Genomic DNA, 20,523 nt, shown 5'->3' with positions numbered 1-20,523 from the left:
GTTTAGCTGAGAAATTGAGAGGCAAGTGGAAAGAAATTGAAAGAGAAACTTCCCTAGGGGGATGAATAAAGTATCACATTATTTATTATGAAGTCATTAATATTGTAATACTATTGACTAATACAGTGTACTCCACAGGTGCTGAATGCCAATCACTGACTCCTTTCCAGCTGGCTCCTTCTTTAGTGATAATTTCTGTTTTTAATGCGGGCAATTCCCCTGAATCTGATAGTTATATTGATTTTAGGAGCCTGGTAGTTGCACATCACACAGACTTCTCTCCACACTTCAGTTCACTTTGTTTTGGCGCTGTTTCAGGAGAAGGAGAGCTTTGCATCTCAACCAATCCAACAGAGCCTCCCATTGTGAACACAAACATGGAACTTTTGATTTTATGGTACACACTGCTCGCATTTGTTTGTAACTTGATGATACTCACCATTTCAATTCAGCTCTACACACTGCGCTGAAATGAATATAACATTACAAATAGCACCTGAGAGGTAGGAAACATGTACAGAATTGGATATGTGCGTTAATGGTTGTCCACCTTATCAAAAACTCCTGCTGGAGGCACCATATACAAAAAAAAGTGACAATTTGCTCTGATGGTAGTGGATTTCTGACAGAGTGAGAAACAACTGCCACCCCCTGTCATCCAGGTTCAGGTTAAGATGGTGCTGTCCAACAACTACACTTTTATTCAAAATGGGTATTTCATTATGTGGTCCTTCCATGGCAATTGTTTTCATTTGCAAAAAGACATGTTTTGGTAGGAATGCTGGCCTGATAGAAGCTGTGTAAAGGCACACAGCTTGGTTTTAACAAAGTTGACATCGTGACTTGAAACATCCACTACAGTTTGACTGATCGCTTGTCCTTGCCTGTCCTCAGATTGCAGGCTCGGATTGCCCATCGAATCCAGGAACTGGAAAGCCTGCCGGGCTCGCTGCCTCCTGACCTGAGGACCAAGGCCACAGTGGAGCTCAAGGCACTGCGTCTACTCAACTTTCAGAGACAGGTACACAGAAACCACTAAAATGTGACTGCTTCCTCTTTGCTTTTATCTGAAGCTCTTACCCACACCGACTTGTAGTTAGTGAGCAGGGGCTGAGTGCTTTGCTCAAGGACACACTGCCGATTTCTTCATGTTCTCATGCTCCTTACAGCCACACAGCAGTTGCTAGTCTTCTACTCATGGATATCCTCTTTACTGAGTATTTTAGCAGTTGCAGTTGTTGCGGTCAGTCTCTCCAGTTTCATCTCTGTGTGAAATGTATTATAAACTAAATTCATGCATTCATGCATCATATATAATAGTTATCTAATGTCAGTCTGGTCCCATACTCCTTATATCCAATGACTATGACGCTTGTGGCCTATCAGCATCTCCAGAGTCTTCATGTCTTCCTTTGACATTCTCCAGCAAGCCCTAAATGCTGACTCTTTCACCTTGATGCATCTCTTTGTTGTGCAATTTATGTGCAATACACATAAATCGACTCACTCCAGGTCCTGAGGTAGTGTATAAAATTCCTCCCGCTGCCTTTCATCATAGGGTGGGAGATGGGGAGGGGGAGGGGGGAATCTTCACAGCGGCCGCAATTGCAGCATGTTCTTGTTGGAAGACTGGTGTGCAGCTGACAACCAATTTATAACCAAGGCACTGATATGAAGATCATTTTGATGCACTTAGGGCTGCGTGATATTGACAAAATCAAATATCACAACACTTTAGACCGAATACCTTGATATCGATAATGTGACAATATTTTGGGGATGAGTATTTGTGCTTTCATAAGATATTTACACACAAGAAAATTTTGAAAATTAGTAAGGATCATTCGTAATCAGTAATGTGTAATCAATAATAAGTAATGTGGATATGATGAGCAGGTAAAGGCAATCATTGTTCATTTTACTCAGCACACAGAACACGCTGATAAGTTCAAGTAAAGTATCACGTTACTGTAACGCAGCCTTTAAGACCAGGAAGAAGTAACATTTAAGTTATTTCACAATATTACGATCATATTTCACAATATTAAATCCCAGACATCGATATTATACGATATATCGCCCAGCCCTATCTGCACTACACAAGAGCTAGGACCGTTGTCTGGGACATTTGCCATCCAGCAAACCAGCAAGCAAACTGTATAGTCTGTTGCTGAAGTGAGGAGATAGAGGAGCATGAAAGCTTCTCTTCTGGGCTCAAAGGCTAGACTCATATTTTTATCATAGTCCAGAGTGCTTCCTGAACCGAGCCTTGTAAACATTTAATGATGTTCAAACTGATGTCTCGCTTGCTTAACACTTGTTTTCATTATTTGTTGATTATTAAATATTTATTGTTCCAGGCCTATTATTTCGATGTTATTGTTCAAGCATGGCATGCTCCCCCACCCTAAATCCCTATGTATGCATATTTAATACCTACAAATTGAAGTCGATGTTGAATCTGGGCGTACCTCCAGCTGCGGCAGGACGTGGTGGCGTGCATGAGGCGAGACACCACCCTGGAGACCACGCTCAACCCCAAGGCCTACAAACGCAGCAAGCGGCAGACGCTGAGGGAGGCGCGCATGACGGAGAAGCTGGAGAAGCAGCAGAAGATTGAGCAGGAGAAGAAACGCAGACAGAAACACCAGGTGATTTCCCCCTACAGTGTATAATAACACACTGAGGTGGGGATTCTCAGGGGCGGTTTTGGGCTTCCTAAAGCTAGGAGCCCTGGAACACAAATGATCCCCTGTAGCTTTAGCATGGAAACGGTCCAAGGAGGGTTTGTCAGCACTTTGTATTTAATAGCAACACTGTGTTTTCCAACATACTGTGCTGTAAAGTCACTTGAAAGCACTGAAAACTAGTGTTGTCAAGATAACTGAAATTTTGATTCTGCGATACAGCTGCAAATGATTCATTTCAATACTGAATGTTATAAACGTTAAGTACTTTTACCAGATATGTTTTACAAGCTGAGATTGGAATAGCTAAAAGAGGCAGAAGAAGAATTGGAATAGACGACAGCAGTCTGGCTTTTGACAGTGGACTGCCGAGAGCGAAAATCAGAGCAAAATTCGACAGTCAATTTGATAGTCAAACAGCTGAAAACATGGCAGCAGCATCAAACAGTCAGTCCACCACATGTTGAAGTGAATCCCAGTCCGCCCTCAACTGGCTGACAAAACTGGTGACAGGAGCAAAATATTTTGCTTACTAAGCCGACGAAGATGGACACCCAACTGACATCAAAACCCCTGTGCAAAAGTTTCTACAAAGCTGTCAGTGAAGTGTGGTAACATATTGCGTGATGATTTTTCTTGTTGAAATTTTTAAATATTAAACTTAGTATTGGTATTGTGACAACACTACTGTCAACGTTATGAACATGCAGACTTGTACTGTGATAGAAGAAGAGGCAAGCAGTTGTAGATGATGTGGATCGTTCTCCAACTGGCTGTATCACTTGCTTTTCAGGATTACCTGAACAGTATCCTTCAGCACGCTAAGGACTTCAAAGAATACCACAGGTCCATTTCAGGCAAAATGCAGAAACTCACCAAAGCCATTGCCACCTGGCACACCAACACCGAGCGGGAGCAGAAGAAGGAGACGGAGAGGATTGAGAAGGAGAGAATGAGGAGACTTATGGTAAGAGCCTGAAATCAAGATATGTTGTATCAACACTTTGGGAAATAAGTTCCTCAGAAGGGTACACCTGAAGTGTTTCAGGGCTATCTTTGTTTCCTAAAGCTGAAAACCATTATCAGCAGGAATTCATTTTAAACTTTTGATTTTTCATTTTTATTTAATTCATTTACAACTCCTGGATTTCACAACTAACATCAAACTTTGTCACTGGCTTTATTGACCATGTAAAGATGCACACCTAGCAGTTCCTGTTACATTAAAGATGCCCACATCAAACCTTGATGTAACTTACGACATGTAAATATCACTATGTTACAAACATACAAACACTGAAATACGCTGCTTAATATAGTATAGTATAAACTAACTGGCTTTAAACTGACTGGAGAGAATAATATTTCTCAAGCCCAGGGTAATATTTTTCACGTAACAAACCTCTTAGCCGTGTAATCGGTTTTCAGTCGAGTATCATCAGTATTTATCAAGAAACCTTTGTCTCTTTGCACCATTAACTTCCTATCGTCATCCCTCACCCAGGCTGAAGATGAGGAAGGCTACCGCAAGCTGATTGACCAGAAGAAAGACAAGCGCCTGGCCTACCTGCTGCAGCAGACGGACGAGTATGTGGCCAACCTCACCAACCTGGTGTACGAACACAAAGCCGCCCAGGCTGCCAAGGAGAAGAAGAGGAAGAAGAAGAAGAAGAAGGTAGGGAGATAAATGCTTTTCCTGTACAAGTGCGCCTTGAGAAGTGATTTAAACGATGCCACTGATCTGGCTAGCCTGATTCTGAAACGGCCTCTTAGGAAATCATTTCAAAGCCGCTCGCAAACACAGATCATTCATAATCCTGTTATTTGCAATTGCCAGTGGCCTTGCCCTTTAGCGGATGAGTGGAGCAAAACAAAACCACGGCATTAAAATCAACCTGCATCATCACAGAGCCTCCATCACTGACAGATGACTTCATGCTGGTGTTGCCCTTATGCTGGCCATACCATGTACAATATACAATAGTAATAACATTACCTGTGAAATGATATACGATGTCTGATAAATTGGCTTGTATGTTTGTCTAGAAGATGGATGGGGATGGTGAAGGAACCAGCGCCATTGGACCTGATGGAGAAGTAAGTCATTGGCTGTGCAGCTGTTGTGCAGCTGCAACAGGACACATACACACTCTCTGGTGTTATATTTTCCTTTTTGTTGTTGGCCTTTATTCCATTTTGGTAATTTAACAATGTTTACCTCTGTTGTGTCATTGTCTGAGAGGGCTGTTTAAAGGGTAATTCCATTTTCAGTTTCCCCCTCGTGACATTCAGATGGATCTTTGGCCCGGGACGACTGGGGGAAACATGAATGCATGGTTTGGTTCTCGAATAATAACCATACAAACATCAGCAATATTATCCAGCCTCCATAAAGGCCAACATTTTGACATTTGTAGTTTTAAATTTTGGCTAAAATAATGTGTTGTGTTGTGTTTGTTGAAAAAGTTAAATATAAAAATGTGTTTGTAATTTGAAGGATACTTAACTAACCTGTGAAACATGTTGTAGCGACCTTTACAACACCTATTCATTTGGCATTAGCGCTGCCCACATTTTTCTGATGTTTGTGGTGCGGCTGCCAGAGAACCAAACCTGCATTTCTGCGTGTCACATCAGCCTTCAGCTGCACTCAGGCAGAAATAACAAAAAATCATCTGAACATCAGATCAAACAAACAGTAATTACTCTTTCAGAGCTGGACCTTGTCCTAGGTGACCAAGTCAGAACTCTCGTAAATAATGCAGCAAAAACAAATGGAAAGCTGCAGTGTTTGTTTGTTCCCCTTCACAGTTTCCCAGTTCTTTTAACAGCGTTCTCCACCTCTGCCTGCTGTCAGAAATTGATAAGCTAAGGCCTTGATCGCCCATTTTGGCTGGCGCACTTGTTCATGTCCCAGTGGCTCTTTATCTGTAAAGGTGGCCCCGAAAGTCCCAACTGTTGTATAATAAGTGAGGTGATAAATAGGTTTAGAATTGGGTTTGTTTCTCCCTCCGGTATTTACCAGTATCTTATGAATGGTTGAATGAGATAACTTGAGAGAAGTGTATACATTCATCTGAATTATAATACAGCCAGGAATATTATTCTGTGTTCCAGATAATTTTACAGTTTAGTTTTGCTATCAAGCTGGGGCCAGTTTCTGGTAAGGACATGAATGCATATTGACTTTCCCTTGCGGGCTGTGTGTACACATTTATGCCTTTTCATAGTACGTATTGTGAATTCTTGTGCTATCAGGAAAAACTAATTTCCTGCTTGGAAATTTCACATGAACGCCCTCCAAAGTCGGATGATTAAGTCGGAAAGTCAACAGTAAGAAAACAAATTTGCTAACCCAAGTTTGTTGTTGAATGAAGTTCGTCAAATTAGCTTGTTTAGGAGGTCCATGTTTGTTTATTGTATGTCTTCCAGGTTTGGTTTTCTGACAAATTACCACATGAACGCAACTCTGTCTAGCAGCCGACTTGGAAGTCCTGGATGTCGGACGTTCCCACCAGCACATGAACGCACAAGTAGTCATGATCAGGCCAAAAAATCAGTAGCCAATGAATGCTAATGAAATCATCCCAAGTTCACAGTTGAGGTCATACCATCAGAATTGCAAGATGAACCTATTACATGAGGTTTACTGCACTTAAAATGCATGTATCTGACCTTGATGTTCCAAAATACAGTCAATATGCAATCTAGGCACTTTTGTCGTACATTGACGGACACACGCTTGTCCTGATGGTTTCTTTGTCCTGCAGCCCATGGATGAGAGCAGCCAAATGAGTGAGCTGCCAGTCAAGGTCATTCAGACGGAGACTGGGAAAGTCTTGCAGGGAACGGATGCTCCCAAATCCAGCCAGCTGGAGGCCTGGCTAGAGATGAATCCTGGGTAAGAAAGTCCATTAATGTGTTTATTTGCGATTTTGTCTCCATCTTTGTTGCTAAGCACTCATTGCTGTGGTGTTTCTGCACTGCACTTCCCAGAGATCACCTGTCAATCAAACAGGGTGGGCGGGACTGTGACATCTTTTTCCTTGAGTTTTCTGTTGATGAAGTTTGAGTTTCTGTAGGTGGCGCTCTTTTCTTTACCTGTTCAGCCATGGTGGCTATCACTGCTCATGCTAACTACCCAGTTCTTCTTCTTCTGTTTATTCCAAACAAACCGGACATGTAAAACACATCACTTCCTGTACGCTAGAGGAGTTTTCCCAGGAAAGAGCTACCAGACACCGAGTGTTAAGAACAGCAAACGTAAAAGCTTTCATGAACTGTGTGTAGGTTGAATCACTATTTCTTTATAAAAATTGGTGGTGGAGAGTTACGAAACAGACATTCGTTTGATGAAAATGTTGTGGATTATTACTTTAAAAGTCTATGTTGGCAACATAGTCTATGTCTTCCTCTATTACCTTGTTAATACCAGCAGAAATAACTGATGAAAATGAGCTGAAATACTATTTCATCTTTACATAGAGATATGGATTTCTTCTGCACAGCAACCTTCCAGTGTTGTTTTCGTCAGTGACGGTTATTTGGAGTTGACAGCTGTTAATTGGAGTGTTGTCTCCTAGAGCTGATGTGGCTTTGGGGTCAAATGTTCAAAACTAACAACATGATGATGAAAGAGTAAAATTAACTCTGATGCCGGGGGCGTATATAAAACTGCCCAAGTGCCAAAGTGTTGAGTTAATGAAGGCGGATGATTTTGCTGTGACAAGCTGAAAAAGAAACGTTCTAATTGTACGTTGTCCTTTTCTCTTTTTCTTTTTTTCCTCTTACTGACGGCTCTTCCTTTGAAACGCAGGTATGAAGTCGCCCCGAGGTCGGACAGCGAGGAGAGCGGCTCGGAGTTTGAGGAAGAGGTCGGTGTCTTTCTCATTAACGAACTCGAACGAATTTTAGATCAGCCCACTCCTGCTATTTTTCAAATGAAGCAAATGTCAAATTCAGGATTTAGTGTGCTGTACATCAGAGACTGAGTCAGGTCCAAGCCAACACACACAAGCTTCAAGTTTGTTTATTTATATAGCCCTTTATCACATGCATTCTCAAAGGACACACACACACACACACTCTCAGACACACACACACACACACACGCTCAGACACACACATGCCAGAATCCACCAGGGGGCTGTAGCTGCATGCGCTCTCTCAGGATGCCGTTTCCATTATTTATTATTATGTCTATCAGAGCCACTTCTGTGATCTTCCTGTCATGTTCCTCTTAAGTATGCGCTCGGTCATCATGTGTCATCAACCCCTGCCTTTTAAGGAGGAAGAGGAAGCCGTCTCCAAGGCCGAAACAGAGGAGAAGAAGATAGTCGATCCCAGTGGAGGCGAAGAGAATGTGACGGCTGCCAAGCACATCATCGAGTACTGTGTTTCTTCCCAGTATACCAGAGTCTCAGTTTACTTGGCAGGGCACATGTTTTGTTTTTTTGTGCAGGACTGGCATCAGCTGGAAACAAAACAAAGATCATGAATGTAAGGGTTGAGGCTTTTAATAGGCAGTGTACAAATCTTTGAACATTTGCAGGTAATATTGTTTATCAGATGCATTATGAGACAACTATACTTATTATCAAGATATTACTGACTCTTGCACTTAACAATATAGAAGCGTGTAGAGAGAGAGAGTCAAATCCACAGTGAAAAAGATCTGCCACACACTTAGATCCATGCAGTTTATGTTTATTAGGCCAAGCTTTTGGTCTTCATCTCCCTTGTGTCCTCTGATGAAGGTCTTGTAGACTGGAAGCTTGGCCTAATAAATGCAAATTGCATAGATCTAATTGTGCAGAAGATCCTTTTCATTATATGTAGTGCATTCATGTAGAAACAGAGGCAGTAAGTGGCTTACACTACATATACAGGAGAGCAGAAATAAGAACAGAATAAAAACATGAAGGGCATGAAAACATAAAAAAGCAAAAAAGTGAAAGATATGAAACATAGATTAAATAAATAACGATAGGAGCAGTCAAGGAAAAGCAAGTTTTTTGAAGTGTTTCTTTTTAAAGTGAATTAAAAGAACTGTCACTGATTATGCTAGCTGGAACCTCACGGGGGGTAAGTCGATAGAAAAAATAAAAAAAAAGCTAAAACTAAAAAGGCCCTGCCCAAGCAGCTCAGCCTGCGCTCCAGCTGTGCAACCGGCGCCAGACCCAGCTAAGCCTCCAAACTGATCATTAAAATCAATTCTAAAGAGAGCAGCCGAGTCGGAGCAGGGAGACTGAACTGCTTTTCTCTCTTGCTTCACACACACACACACACACACACACACACACACACACACACGCACGCACATGCAGGTCGGCCAAGCAGGATGTGGATGATGAGTACAGTGTTCCTACTGGAGAGACCAGCTCCCAGTCTTATTACGGCGTGGCCCATGCTGTCATCGAGAGGGTGGAGAAGCAGTCCTCGCTGCTGGTCAACGGCATGCTCAAACATTACCAGGTACACACACACAAGCACTGGCACTCCCTCTTCTCATTTCTTAATGTGTATTTATTTCTGCTTTATTGAAGCATAATAAAAAGCAGCCACGGAGCACGCTGCGGATGTTTCTGCATTCAAAAACACAGGAGTGGGCCGAGGCTGATGTTTTTGTTGTTGTTTGAAGGCTATCCCACCACGCCAAGGTCTGTTCAAAAATCATACTTATCGGCAGAAAACACACCTCGGAAAATATAATTTGAGACTTTATTAGTAATCGGTTGGGTGTTCTGGTAAATTCAGCCTGTATAAAATCCTCCAAACAACTTGAATTTTAACGGACCGGCCCATTTATGCGTCGGGGAAGTGGAGTTACTTCACACACAAAATAGAGACTCCTTACCTTCCAAAACTCCACAGACAACAGCAGTCATGGTGATGTCAGGACATGACAAGCGTCCATCGAAAAAAAAAACTAGCTAACTCAGTAAAACATGATAGAATGATTGTTGATTCTGAAACAGTCCAACCTGCCCATCATGCTGAGAGTACAGAAGGTAGAGTGTTGTTGTCATGACAACGCTGAATGATAGAGGCCAGCATTGCATGAGAAATTACACATTAATTGACCCTTTAACACACTTTTCTAGACATCCTTTTATGTAATTCTTTTGTTTTTGAGGTCCTTCTCACAGAAGCATTGAGAAAAATGTGTTCTCTTTCATTTTTTGTTACAGATCCTTTTGTTACAGAGTAGTATATCATGCAGAAGTGCTATACAAACTTGTGTCAAACATTTCATTACATCTTCATCACACAACATTACCGGTAAACCCGTCACAATGTATACATTAGGGATGGGACGATAAATCAAAATTTAGAAAAATGTATTGAGATATTAGCTACATTTTAATCACAAATGAGACGGCTTGACCATCACAATTTCACAGGCTCTCCATCCAAATTATATTATTTACACTTTGTAATGACATTTTTACATTATTGTTTACATTCTAGCAAGCCAACGCCATTTCTAGAAGGATTTGTGTCTCAGAAATAAACATAATTCTGTACAGTCAGACTTTGTTGTCATTGAACTTTTATTTATTACTTCGTATCATGGTTGTATTGAATCGTGAACCCCATATTGTGTATAGGATCTTATCGTGAGATAAGGATATCTTCCCATCCCTAACATACATGGATTTAAGAGCAACCAAACAAAGCTGTTGATAGGCAGCAGAGCCTCTCAGTCAGGCTTTAAAAGCTGTCTGTTAGAATACAGCTGTCCAAATTTTGACAGCTCTCGTAACGTTACAACCTCATCATTTTCTTATGTGACGCTTTAATGCTGTCTGTGCATTATAGTGAGTGGAGATGGTAGTGAGAGATTGTATATTCCAAGAGACAAGGAACTGGCAATTGAATGCTGCTAACAAATTGTTTTTTCTCCAAACAGGTTGCACTCCTAGCACTCCTCTGATTTATGGTGTGCCAGGCTCTAAATGAGATATGGTGGCAGCTCCCCGGGGAAATAGAGAAAGATTTCAGCTGCACAGTAATTGGATCAAGTGTCTGCGATGCCAACAGCAATATGTGCAACAAACCTTAATTGTCAACAATAATTTCCAGAAGCTACGTGTTAACATGGGACAATTTTCAGCTCATTATTTCTTATTTATTTTGCCCAACACCAGCCTTTTTCTCTGGCATTAGCACTCGTTGCAGACATTTAGTTAACTAACACGTTACCCTCAATTGCAGTCGGTAATTGGCCGGATGTCCCCTTCTCTGCCTCCAGTGTCCTGCGTTCCTCCTGCCCTTTCCTATCTCTCCATACTGTCTTTTACTGATTGTTATCCCCAAGGCCCAGGGCAGAGGGCAAGATACAGTCAGCCAGTTGGTGACACATGTTTGATATTTTGGCACCGCGCTCTTTTCACTTAGGATGTGACATGTCACAATAACAATGAGATCAAAGTGCAGATTTTTTGGAAGCTCTGAAAAGCGTGAACTCAGTTCTTCACACCGTCTGAAGGCACCGCTGTGTAGTGTATGTTGTTCAAAGGCTTTTTGCCTCGTATGTGAATCAGACATGGAACAAGAAAACAATTGTATTGCCACAGACTGAAGGTTCATATTATTACAGCTAGTGTTGCAGAGGAACAAATAAGTAAAATTTGCATTTGAATCTCCACCTTTTTTTCCCCCTCAAAGATGATTTGTTTTGGGCATTTTTTACCTGCATTTGACAGTCTCTCAAAGTAGAGAGAGACAGGAAAGATTGGGGGAGAGAGGGAGAGGGGGTTGACATGCAACAAAGGTCCTGGGCCGGATTCAAACCCAGGATGTTGCAGTTACACAGTATGCATGTTAGCCAACTGAGCCACCAGGAGGCCCTGGATCTCCACTTTTTTGATGGAGAGACTGTCATGCCCCTCCCCTGAAATTAAGTAAGCTTTTGCCACCTACAACGTTTAGTCCCTTCTGCATCCACAGCGGAAATGTCACTTTTTCCTTGAAGTGCGTCATCACTGCCCAAAGCAAATTCTCTGCCTTGATCTTTTCGTGTTTGTCTTTATCTTTTATGCAAGGGCTGAAATGACTTACAGAAGTGTTGTTACACCAAGAGCAGAAATGAGTGGAGAGAACAAGTTTTTCTGCAAGCATTTACTTAGGTCTTCCTCTGTTTCTCCATGTTGTCTAGATCCAGGGCCTGGAGTGGATGGTGTCCTTGTATAACAACAACTTAAACGGCATCCTGGCTGATGAGATGGGCCTCGGCAAAACCATCCAAACCATCGCCCTCATCACCTACCTGATGGAGCACAAGAGGCTCAACGGTCCCTATCTCATCATCGTTCCTCTCTCGTCAGTAGTCCTCAGCAGGCATCCATCATAGCTCTAATCGAATCATTTCATGACACACCCCGAAAAAAATGTAGCAAGTGATTGATGCGCACATTACTTACAGCTGCTCTAGGCAAGATTTTTATGTAAAAACACCCATCTTATCAGTTTAAATCAGAAAGTGGGGCTGCAGTAGAGAAGAGTGCCCCATTCCCTCTGATGGAGACACTGTAGATTCACTCAGTTTGCCCAAATGAAGTCCAGGTGTCAGGTGTGGACAGTTCTCTGCCTACAGGGAGTGATGAATCAAAACTTTGGAGCAAAATCCAAACTGTCTCTTAAACAGCAGTGAGCAGCACTGAGTCCAGAGAAAGCTGGACTCACCAACGTTAGATCTTTTCCTCTCTCGTCTCTTTGGTTTCCTTCGGTATAAAGCATCACAGACCGGCCGGTTGGTAAACATGAGCGAGCAGTGTGACGTTTACTGACGTCACCTTACAGGATTTCTGGGTATTGAAATTCAAGCAGTTATCAAACCATTACCTCGCTGCCATTTGAAGCAGACAATATGCAAAGTTGCAGCTTTAATAATTCCCTCTAGGCTGAAAGAAGATGCATAAATTGAAGCACACATTGAAATGTTCCAAACCATACATTTAAATCCAAGTGTTTAATTCCAAAACCTACATCTTCAAATTAAATGCGATAACAACCATCTGCACTACCATCTACAGTGGTCGCCATTTTAGAAGCGCCCCTCTGCGCATTTATCCTGCCTTATTTTTTTTTTAAGACATAAAAAGAAAGTATACGAGAATCTCATCAAAAATCAGTTTCATGAAATGTGCGATTCCCTGGTTGTTTTCGCACCTTAAATCCCATTAGTGCATTCTTCATACAACTTCAAACAGACCGCTCCAGGGTTCAGTTGGCAGCAGCCTGAGATCGCCTCTCTCAGGTGAACCCGGGAGCGGCTGAATTCGTACGCACCTGAGTTTCAGCCTAACCCCAAAAGAACCGATGGAGGGTTAACGCTCCAGGGTTCAGTTCAGTTCCTCCTAACAAGGCAGGTGAAAGCACCTTTAGCACTCATATCTTGACCGTTTGTAGATCCCAAATTCAATGAAAACGCATACCATGTTCTGAGTCCTAATTTTACATTTTCACCTAATTAGTATTTCCTCTTAGTGATAATTTACATCTGCACGGCTTAAAGGATTAGAGTTAATAATAGCTGTTTTTTTTTGTGTTTTTTTTTTTGCAACACCCATTTTTGCCTCATCACTGAAGGCTGCACTACTTTTTATAGACAAATGAGAACTGAAACAGCAGGGGCTTATGTTTTCGCTCAGAGCCCCTGTGTTAGAAAGCTTTTTGATATGCACAATGAACCAGTGTGGAGGAAAGCCCTACATTTGTCCCCCTTTGCTCATAGTTGTGTGTTGGGTAATGAGGGTTAATGGGCGAAGAGATTGATCTGCCCGGGGGGGCCTAGTTCCAAGCAAAGCCTTCTCTGAAAAGTCTCTCATTATTGGCTGCAGTCGAGATGCCGCTTTACAAGCTTTTGTGCTTCTGTGCTGCAAGGTTTTTTTTTTTGCCCACCAAATTATATCTGAATTTTGGTGATAAAGAAATTTGGGTGCAGCCTTACCCTCTTTGTTCATGATTCCTCCAAGTAGAAATTTGAGATTGTTGGTTTCTCTGCTTGAAGTCTTGAAGTTTAGAGTGTGTTTACTATAGTTTCTGTGAATTCTAGACGTGTCATCTCATACATGTAATCTCCTACATATAAATGCATTGATTTCTTTTTTCCAGGACCTTGTCCAACTGGGTCTATGAGCTCGACAAGTGGTCGCCCTCTGTGGTCAAAATTGCCTACAAGGTAAGGTTTTGCCTTTTTCTATCTAAGACTTCATTGTGACTCCTCGTGGCTCCTTTACTTGGGACAGTATTTAACTTTTCTTGTCTCTCCGTGTCTTATGAAAGGGCACCCCTGCCCTGCGGCGCGGCCTGGTGCCTCAGCTGCGCAGCGGGAAGTTCAATGTTTTGCTCACCACCTATGAATACATCATCAAGGACAAGCACATACTGGCCAAGGTGAAAGAGATCAAAGCTCTGTCCTCTCTCTCTCTCTCTCTCTCTCTCTCTCTCTCTCTCTCTCTCTCTCTCTCACTTTCTCACCTGCACTCTCTTGACATCGCTCTCTTTACACACACACACACACACATATTTTGAAATGTGAAATTCACAGAATAAGCTAACAAGTTTTGAAACAACGTGCACATTTTATTAAAGTGGGGGCATGTGCTAATTATTTAGCACAAATTATGAAATTGTGGATCGGAAAAGAAATAACTGTGAGGGAATAAGGTCCTTCCCATTTGCATGCAGTAGTATCCTGTTCCCTCAGTGGAGTACATCGTGGCCTCAACTTTTTTTTCGGTGGCGGCCGCACTGATGCATCAGAAAACAGACAGAATTATTGACAGATTGATTTAGATTGACACAAACGTATGAACGACTCTGATTGGCTAAACAGACTGGATTGACCTTCCTGTCCCTCAAAACGGACGGACGCGTCATCGGTCCTGTCCGGACAACAGACAGCTCTCATTGAAAATGAATTGAAAAGAACGGAGACGGATAAACACAATGGATCAGTGTGGCCACGGCCTTCTTCTTCTTCTGCGACCACTCCCGCGCTCCGTAGTTGTGCAGTCAAACCATTTCAACTGCAAATTTTACTCTACAGTTTTGACACAGTATCTGAGCATTGTTCACCATCCCAAACACATGGAAATATCAATAAATGGGGGCCCATTAAACCCTTCTTTCCACATACAGATTCGTTGGAAGTACATGATTGTGGACGAGGGCCACCGCATGAAGAACCACCACTGTAAGCTGACCCAGGTGCTGAACACCCACTATGTGGCGCCCCGCCGCCTGCTCCTCACCGGTACGCCGCTGCAGAACAAGCTGCCTGAGCTGTGGGCGCTGCTCAACTTCCTGCTGCCCACCATCTTCAAGAGCTGCAGCACCTTCGAGCAGTGGTTCAACGCCCCGTTCGCCATGACGGGGGAGAGGGTACGTACCGCAAAGAATAGCTTGGATTCTTAAATCAGTGTTTCGTTTGGGCAGAACATTTACATTTTTAGGCATACATCAGACATGGGTCAAATACTTTTTCCAAATGTTCTTTATGGTTGGTTTTAGTTTTGTTTTCAATACAGTGAGTGCCAGAACCACATAAGAAGAAAGCATTTGGTACAAGGTCTGAAATTAACACCCACCACTCGTCAGATGTGGGTAAAATGTTGGCTCCGGCGGGTAAAACAGTCAAGTCAGTAGGTAGTAAATAGCTTTTTGGATTATTTTAACAAATCATTCTATTTCTGTGGGCGCAACACTTCGTTAATCATTCTTAATTTGAAAGAGACGGAGCTAAATGTTGTGAGACATTCTCAAATTTTCTATCCAGCCTGCAGTTGCTCCTATCAGTTCTGCAGAACTGATCAGATGTTGCGGCTCCTTAAAAGTAGCCTTCAGTTGTCACTACCAAATTCTGGCAGTGTGTACAAAGCCAATATGTGGTGATATAGATAGGAGTAATTAAATCACCGGAAAAAAGAGCCAAGAAGCTGTGGGCGCAGGGAACGTTAAAAAAAGAAAACTTCAGTGAAAAGTGGAGGGTTTCAGAAAAGGGGGAACGGCGCGACTGGTTTGGTTTTGATGAGGGTTTCAGAAGTTGCAGGTAAAAATTTTGAGCCACAGTGGCTGGTGGAGAAAAGAAGTTCATTTCAGACCCTGATTTGGTCTTCAATTTAGCATACTGTTCTGTGGTTGACGTCTTGTGGTCCTGATGCGGTGAACTCCACCCGCCTGGCATCCCAAGGAGGATCTGGTCTTGTTCACATAACCACTACAGGAGCTCATGAATGGTCAACAAGCATAATTGACTGCTCTGGGGACCCATAGTGTGCACCACTTTAGTTTAAAAATCCTACTTCAGACACACCAAATCAAAGAATCTATGTGGAAGCTACGGCTCTTTGAATGTTTCTGAGGCGAACAACAGGAGTGTTTTTCACCAGAGATGGAGGCACTTACTGGTGATATACTGGGACCCTCCAGTGTTCTGATAGACATGGAGAGAAAGCTGATAATAGGTTTCATCAAACGGCTCCTTCTTCAAACCCGTCTCTTCCATTCCCTTCTTCCCAGAAATCACACCTGCCATTGCTCTTGAGAAGGTTAAGGAAGAAGTTATTTAAATCTTGCAAGGCTTAGTGGAAGGCATAAGAAAAGTTTAATACACACACTACCAGTCAAAAGTTGGGACACACCTGATTTGAATATACTATGTTTTTCATTATCTTAAAGCCATTTTGATCTAAAGGCTTCTGCTTAAATGCTTGAAATTTGTTTTTTAGACAAATATAAATAGTGAAGTTGATGCCTATGTATGAATTTCTTTCCAAAGCCTTTTTGCCTTTCCATCAAGGCAAAGGGCGGCTGCTTTAAAGAATCTAAAATATAAGATAGTTTTGATTTGTTTAACACTTTTTTGGTCGCTGCATAATTCCATTTGTGTTATTTCATAGTTTGGATGTCTTTACTATTATTCTAAAATTTGGAAAATAGTAAAAATGAAGAAAATGTGGTGTGTCCAAACTTTGTCTGGTTGTGTAGATTTGCACTTACGAAATATTGATAATTGCTTAAATGTTTTCCTTGACACAAGAAGTGTGTTGTTAGTCCCGCCCTCCTCCCTCTCAGTTGGCCAAGTTCCCACCTCAGCAGCAGCATCGGCTCCACAGGCGTTGAAGAAGCAGAAGGCAAACAGCCGATCTGCAATAAACAGAAAGAGATCTCTGCTCTTCTTTCATTTCTTGCTGTTTTCATCCATTGTTGTTGTTGCTGTGACTTCCCTGCGCTGTGGCTGCTAGCCTCAACCGTCTCACTGCTGGCCACGCCCACAACAAATGGTATTCACCTCAAAATGTCCTGCACATCATTGAAAAGCCAATTTCAAGCAAACAGGGCGATCAAGGCATGTACACACACTGGGTCACACACACACTGATAATGCTTAATATATCCTATTTATTTATTGATCCTTTTTGACTCGTTTCAGGTGGACCTAAATGAGGAGGAGACCATTCTGATCATTCGCCGTTTGCATAAGGTGCTCCGCCCCTTCCTGCTGCGCAGACTGAAGAAAGAGGTGGAGTCTCAGCTGCCAGAGAAGGTGGGACTGAGCTCTAGTACTGTGACGGATGATGCAGCATGATTGTTTTTGCAGGAAATTTAGTCTTTGCTGTTTTGGTTGATTAGATTTGTTTTCCCCAAGTCAGTATTAGGGAATATAAAAAATGAATTTATTTTTAGGCGCATGTTTTTCATATGAAACAAGGAAGTACAAATGCAAACTCATTATGAACTTAATTTCTGACTTTATGAAGATGAATTGAAATAATAGTATTTGTGGCAAAGTGTTCTTAGTAAGTAAACAAGATTTAATGGGACGGGCTCCCAGACTTTCCATCAGCCCGGTGGGATGGATGATGAGCGCAGCACACGGCACTCAGCCTGTCTGCAGCCATCAGCGCTCCTTAAAACATGCTGTTGACAATCTGAACGGCTCAAGCATGTGGACCGCAGTCTGAAAAGATGCTTCACTTTACACAGTCTGAATTGCACCTCCAGAGATTGTTTTTTTGTATGTATTTCTCTGCCTTTCCTTTCTTTTCCTTTCCTTTCCTTTCCTTTCATTTCCTTTCCTCTTCTTTCCTTTCCTTTCCTCTTTCCATTCCTCTCCTCTTCTTTCCTTTCCTTTCCTCTTCTTTCCTTTCCTTTCCTTTCCTTTCCTTTCCTCTCCTCTTTCCATTCCTCTCCTCTTCTTTCCTTTCCTTTCCTTTCCTTTCCTTTCCTCTTTCCATTCCTCTCCTCTTCTTTCCTTTCCTTTCCTCTTCTTTCCTTTCCTTTCCTTTCCTTTCCTTTCCTTTCCTTTCCTTTCCTTTCCTCTTTCCATTCCTCTCCTCTTCTTTCCTTTCTTTTCCTTTCCTTTCCTTTCCTTTCCTCTCCTCTTTCCATTCCTCTCCTCTTCTTTCCTTTCCTTTCCTTTCCTTTCCTTTCCTCTCCTCTTTCCATTCCTCTCCTCTTCTTTCCTTTCCTTTCCTTTCCTCTCCTCTTTCCATTCCTCTCCTCTTCTTTCCTTTCCTTTCCTCTTCTTTCCTTTCCTTTCCTTTCCTTTCTTTTCCTTTCCTCTCCTCTTTCCATTCCTCTCCTCTTCTTTCCTTTCCTTTCCTTTCCTCTTTCCATTCCTCTCCTCTTCTTTCCTTTCCTTTCCCTTTCTTTTCATTTCTTTTCCTCCGCTTCTTTCCTTTCCTCTCCTCTTCTTTCCTTTCCTTTGTTCTCCTTTCCTCTCCTTTCCTGTTCTTTCCTTATTTTTCCTTTCCTTTCCTCTCCTCTTGTTTCCTTTCCTCTCCTCTTCTTTCCTCTTCTTTCCTTTCCTCTCCTCTCCTCTCCTCTCCTCTCCTCACCTTTCTTTTTTATTTAATTTTATTTCTTTTTTTCTTTTAACAGACGTGTGGTGTCAAAACAGCTCAGTCAGCCTCACCAGTGAAATGGCTCTGCTGTCTTATTGACATGTTTTTTTTGCCATTATCGTTCGTCCAGGTGGAGTATGTCATCAAATGTGACATGTCTGCCATCCAGAAGGTTCTGTACCGCCACATGCAGAAAGGCATCCTGCTCACTGACGGCTCAGAAAAAGACAAGAAGGTAAACACACCAAGGCAGAGCTTAACCCATCATTTGCTTTCAGTATCGTGGCTTTATCTCTGTGGGGCTTTCTTTTATCTCTGTGTGTCATACTGACAAACCTGAACCAGCAGCTCAGATCTGTGTGGCGTTAATATTTACAGTCTGCTGCTGTTTGTTTGGCATCAGAGTCTGCCTGAAGTTTGTTGTACAGTAGGAGCGAGGGTGGCCGTGTCTTTTGCATTTAAAAAGTACTATGAAAGGAAAAAGAAGTCAATGTGTTTTCTAACATTATACGTTTTATTCAGCTTCAGAACCTAGATTTTGGCTTAAAGCCTCAATTCATTTTTCAGTGCAGCAGAAAGTCGATAATCCAAACCACTTGGGGATAGACTGTGCAGACTGTTTATGAAAAGTTGGATTTTTTATATATATATGTGTTTTTGTAGACAGATTACATTTAGGAAATTACTAAAATATAACTTATGTAAACTATCAAATATTAAGGTAGTTTTATAGTGGTTAAAATATGTTTAAATCCCTGTTTCAACAAGGAACTTCAAACAGTTAATAGCATATTGTTACATTATTGTATTCCTGTATTACCTGGCAAGACTCTGTAATAAACCTAAGCTTCTCATAGATTTCTAATCCCATCACAGCTCCAAATAAATGTGCTGTACATTACACTGCAGTATTTACAATCAATAAAAATGTAGACTTAACCATTTACAGCTGTGAAATAAACTTAGAAGCCCAAATCCATATAAGAATGGGGAAAAAAAGTCCCTGCGGCGTGGTTACCATTTTATGTGTGTTTGGATTACGGGTTGGCGTCCTCATTTTGTTTCTTAATGGTTTTCTGTAGGGTAAGGGAGGAGCCAAGACCCTGATGAACACCATCATGCAGCTGAAGAAGATCTGCAACCACCCGTACATGTTCCAGCACATTGAGGTTTGAATACTGACACTGGGTACAACACATGAGATTTGATACTGGTTTCTACTTTTTTCGATACATTTCTATGTTCAATGAAAACTCATTTCATTATGCAAAGTAAATTATTTTCTGTCTAAATCATTTATTTGCTAATTCATTTTTTTCTATGTAGAATCAGACATGGAGTTCATTATCTCCACAGAAATAGACATCATTTTGACACCTTAAAATGCCTTAAAATCTTTTAGAAGCAGTGTGTTATCATTAAGTTATAATTTTTCAATTCCCAGCCTTAAATTCATCCAAACCTTCTAAATCAGCTGTTAGCTCTCAAAACTAGAATTGCCCTATGGGTGAATGCAAACATTTTGCTGTCTTACATTTGTTTTAATTTAGTAAGCAACTAGAATTTCAGCTACAAAGCAAAATTTTTTTAAGCCGTCTGCTGCTTCGTTGAAAGTACTTCAATATTTCATAAACAAAGAGAACATCATCTTCCCGCAGTGTGATATTGACCCTAACAATTCCTTTCTTAAACTCGGGGTAGAGGTGGTTAGCCAGTACAAATATCTGGGGACAATTGTGGATGACAAACTAAGCTTTGAGCCTAATGTGAAGGCAATCTTAAAAAAAGGTCATCAGCGCTTATTCTTTTTAAGGAAGCTTAGCAGTTTTAATGTAGACATATCACTTTTGAAAATGTTTTTCTCATCTTGTATCGAGTCAGTCCTTACCTTTGCTTTTATTTGCTGGTTCGGGAATCTAAACCTGACGAATAAGAATTTGTTAAAGAAAATTGTGAGGATGAGCTCTAAAATCACTGGCTGT

The 20,523-nt window shown here is 41.6% G+C and overlaps 1 protein-coding gene across 3 annotated transcripts in view; it reads left to right on the top strand.

The window, feature by feature from the left end:
* Positions 1-20,523, top strand: part of smarca2 (SWI/SNF related BAF chromatin remodeling complex subunit ATPase 2) — a 63,701-nt gene that overhangs the window by 10,627 nt on the left and 32,551 nt on the right. The window contains exons 7-22 of one of the 3 annotated variants that reach the window (XM_071917803.2): positions 895-1,021; positions 2,478-2,651; positions 3,481-3,654; positions 4,192-4,362; positions 4,737-4,784; positions 6,458-6,588; positions 7,504-7,561; positions 7,975-8,075; positions 9,014-9,161; positions 11,848-12,011; positions 13,806-13,872; positions 13,977-14,087; positions 14,835-15,077; positions 17,128-17,241; positions 18,672-18,776; positions 19,624-19,710. In XM_071917803.2, the coding sequence (XP_071773904.2) occupies positions 895-1,021; positions 2,478-2,651; positions 3,481-3,654; positions 4,192-4,362; positions 4,737-4,784; positions 6,458-6,588; positions 7,504-7,561; positions 7,975-8,075; positions 9,014-9,161; positions 11,848-12,011; positions 13,806-13,872; positions 13,977-14,087; positions 14,835-15,077; positions 17,128-17,241; positions 18,672-18,776; positions 19,624-19,710 (2,023 nt within the window). Of the gene's footprint in view, positions 1-894; positions 1,022-2,477; positions 2,652-3,480; positions 3,655-4,191; positions 4,363-4,733; positions 4,785-6,457; positions 6,589-7,503; positions 7,562-7,974; positions 8,076-8,336; positions 8,776-8,834; positions 9,162-11,847; positions 12,012-13,805; positions 13,873-13,976; positions 14,088-14,834; positions 15,078-17,127; positions 17,242-18,671; positions 18,777-19,623; positions 19,711-20,523 lie in introns of those variants that run through there. The other 2 variants (XM_071917802.2, XM_078285051.1) reach the window with 2 other exon arrangements.

Source organism: Centroberyx gerrardi, chromosome 8, assembly GCF_048128805.1.
Source record: "Centroberyx gerrardi isolate f3 chromosome 8, fCenGer3.hap1.cur.20231027, whole genome shotgun sequence".
NCBI lineage: Eukaryota > Metazoa > Chordata > Actinopteri > Beryciformes > Berycidae > Centroberyx > Centroberyx gerrardi.
This window is presented reverse-complemented; position numbering and strand designations above follow the sequence as displayed.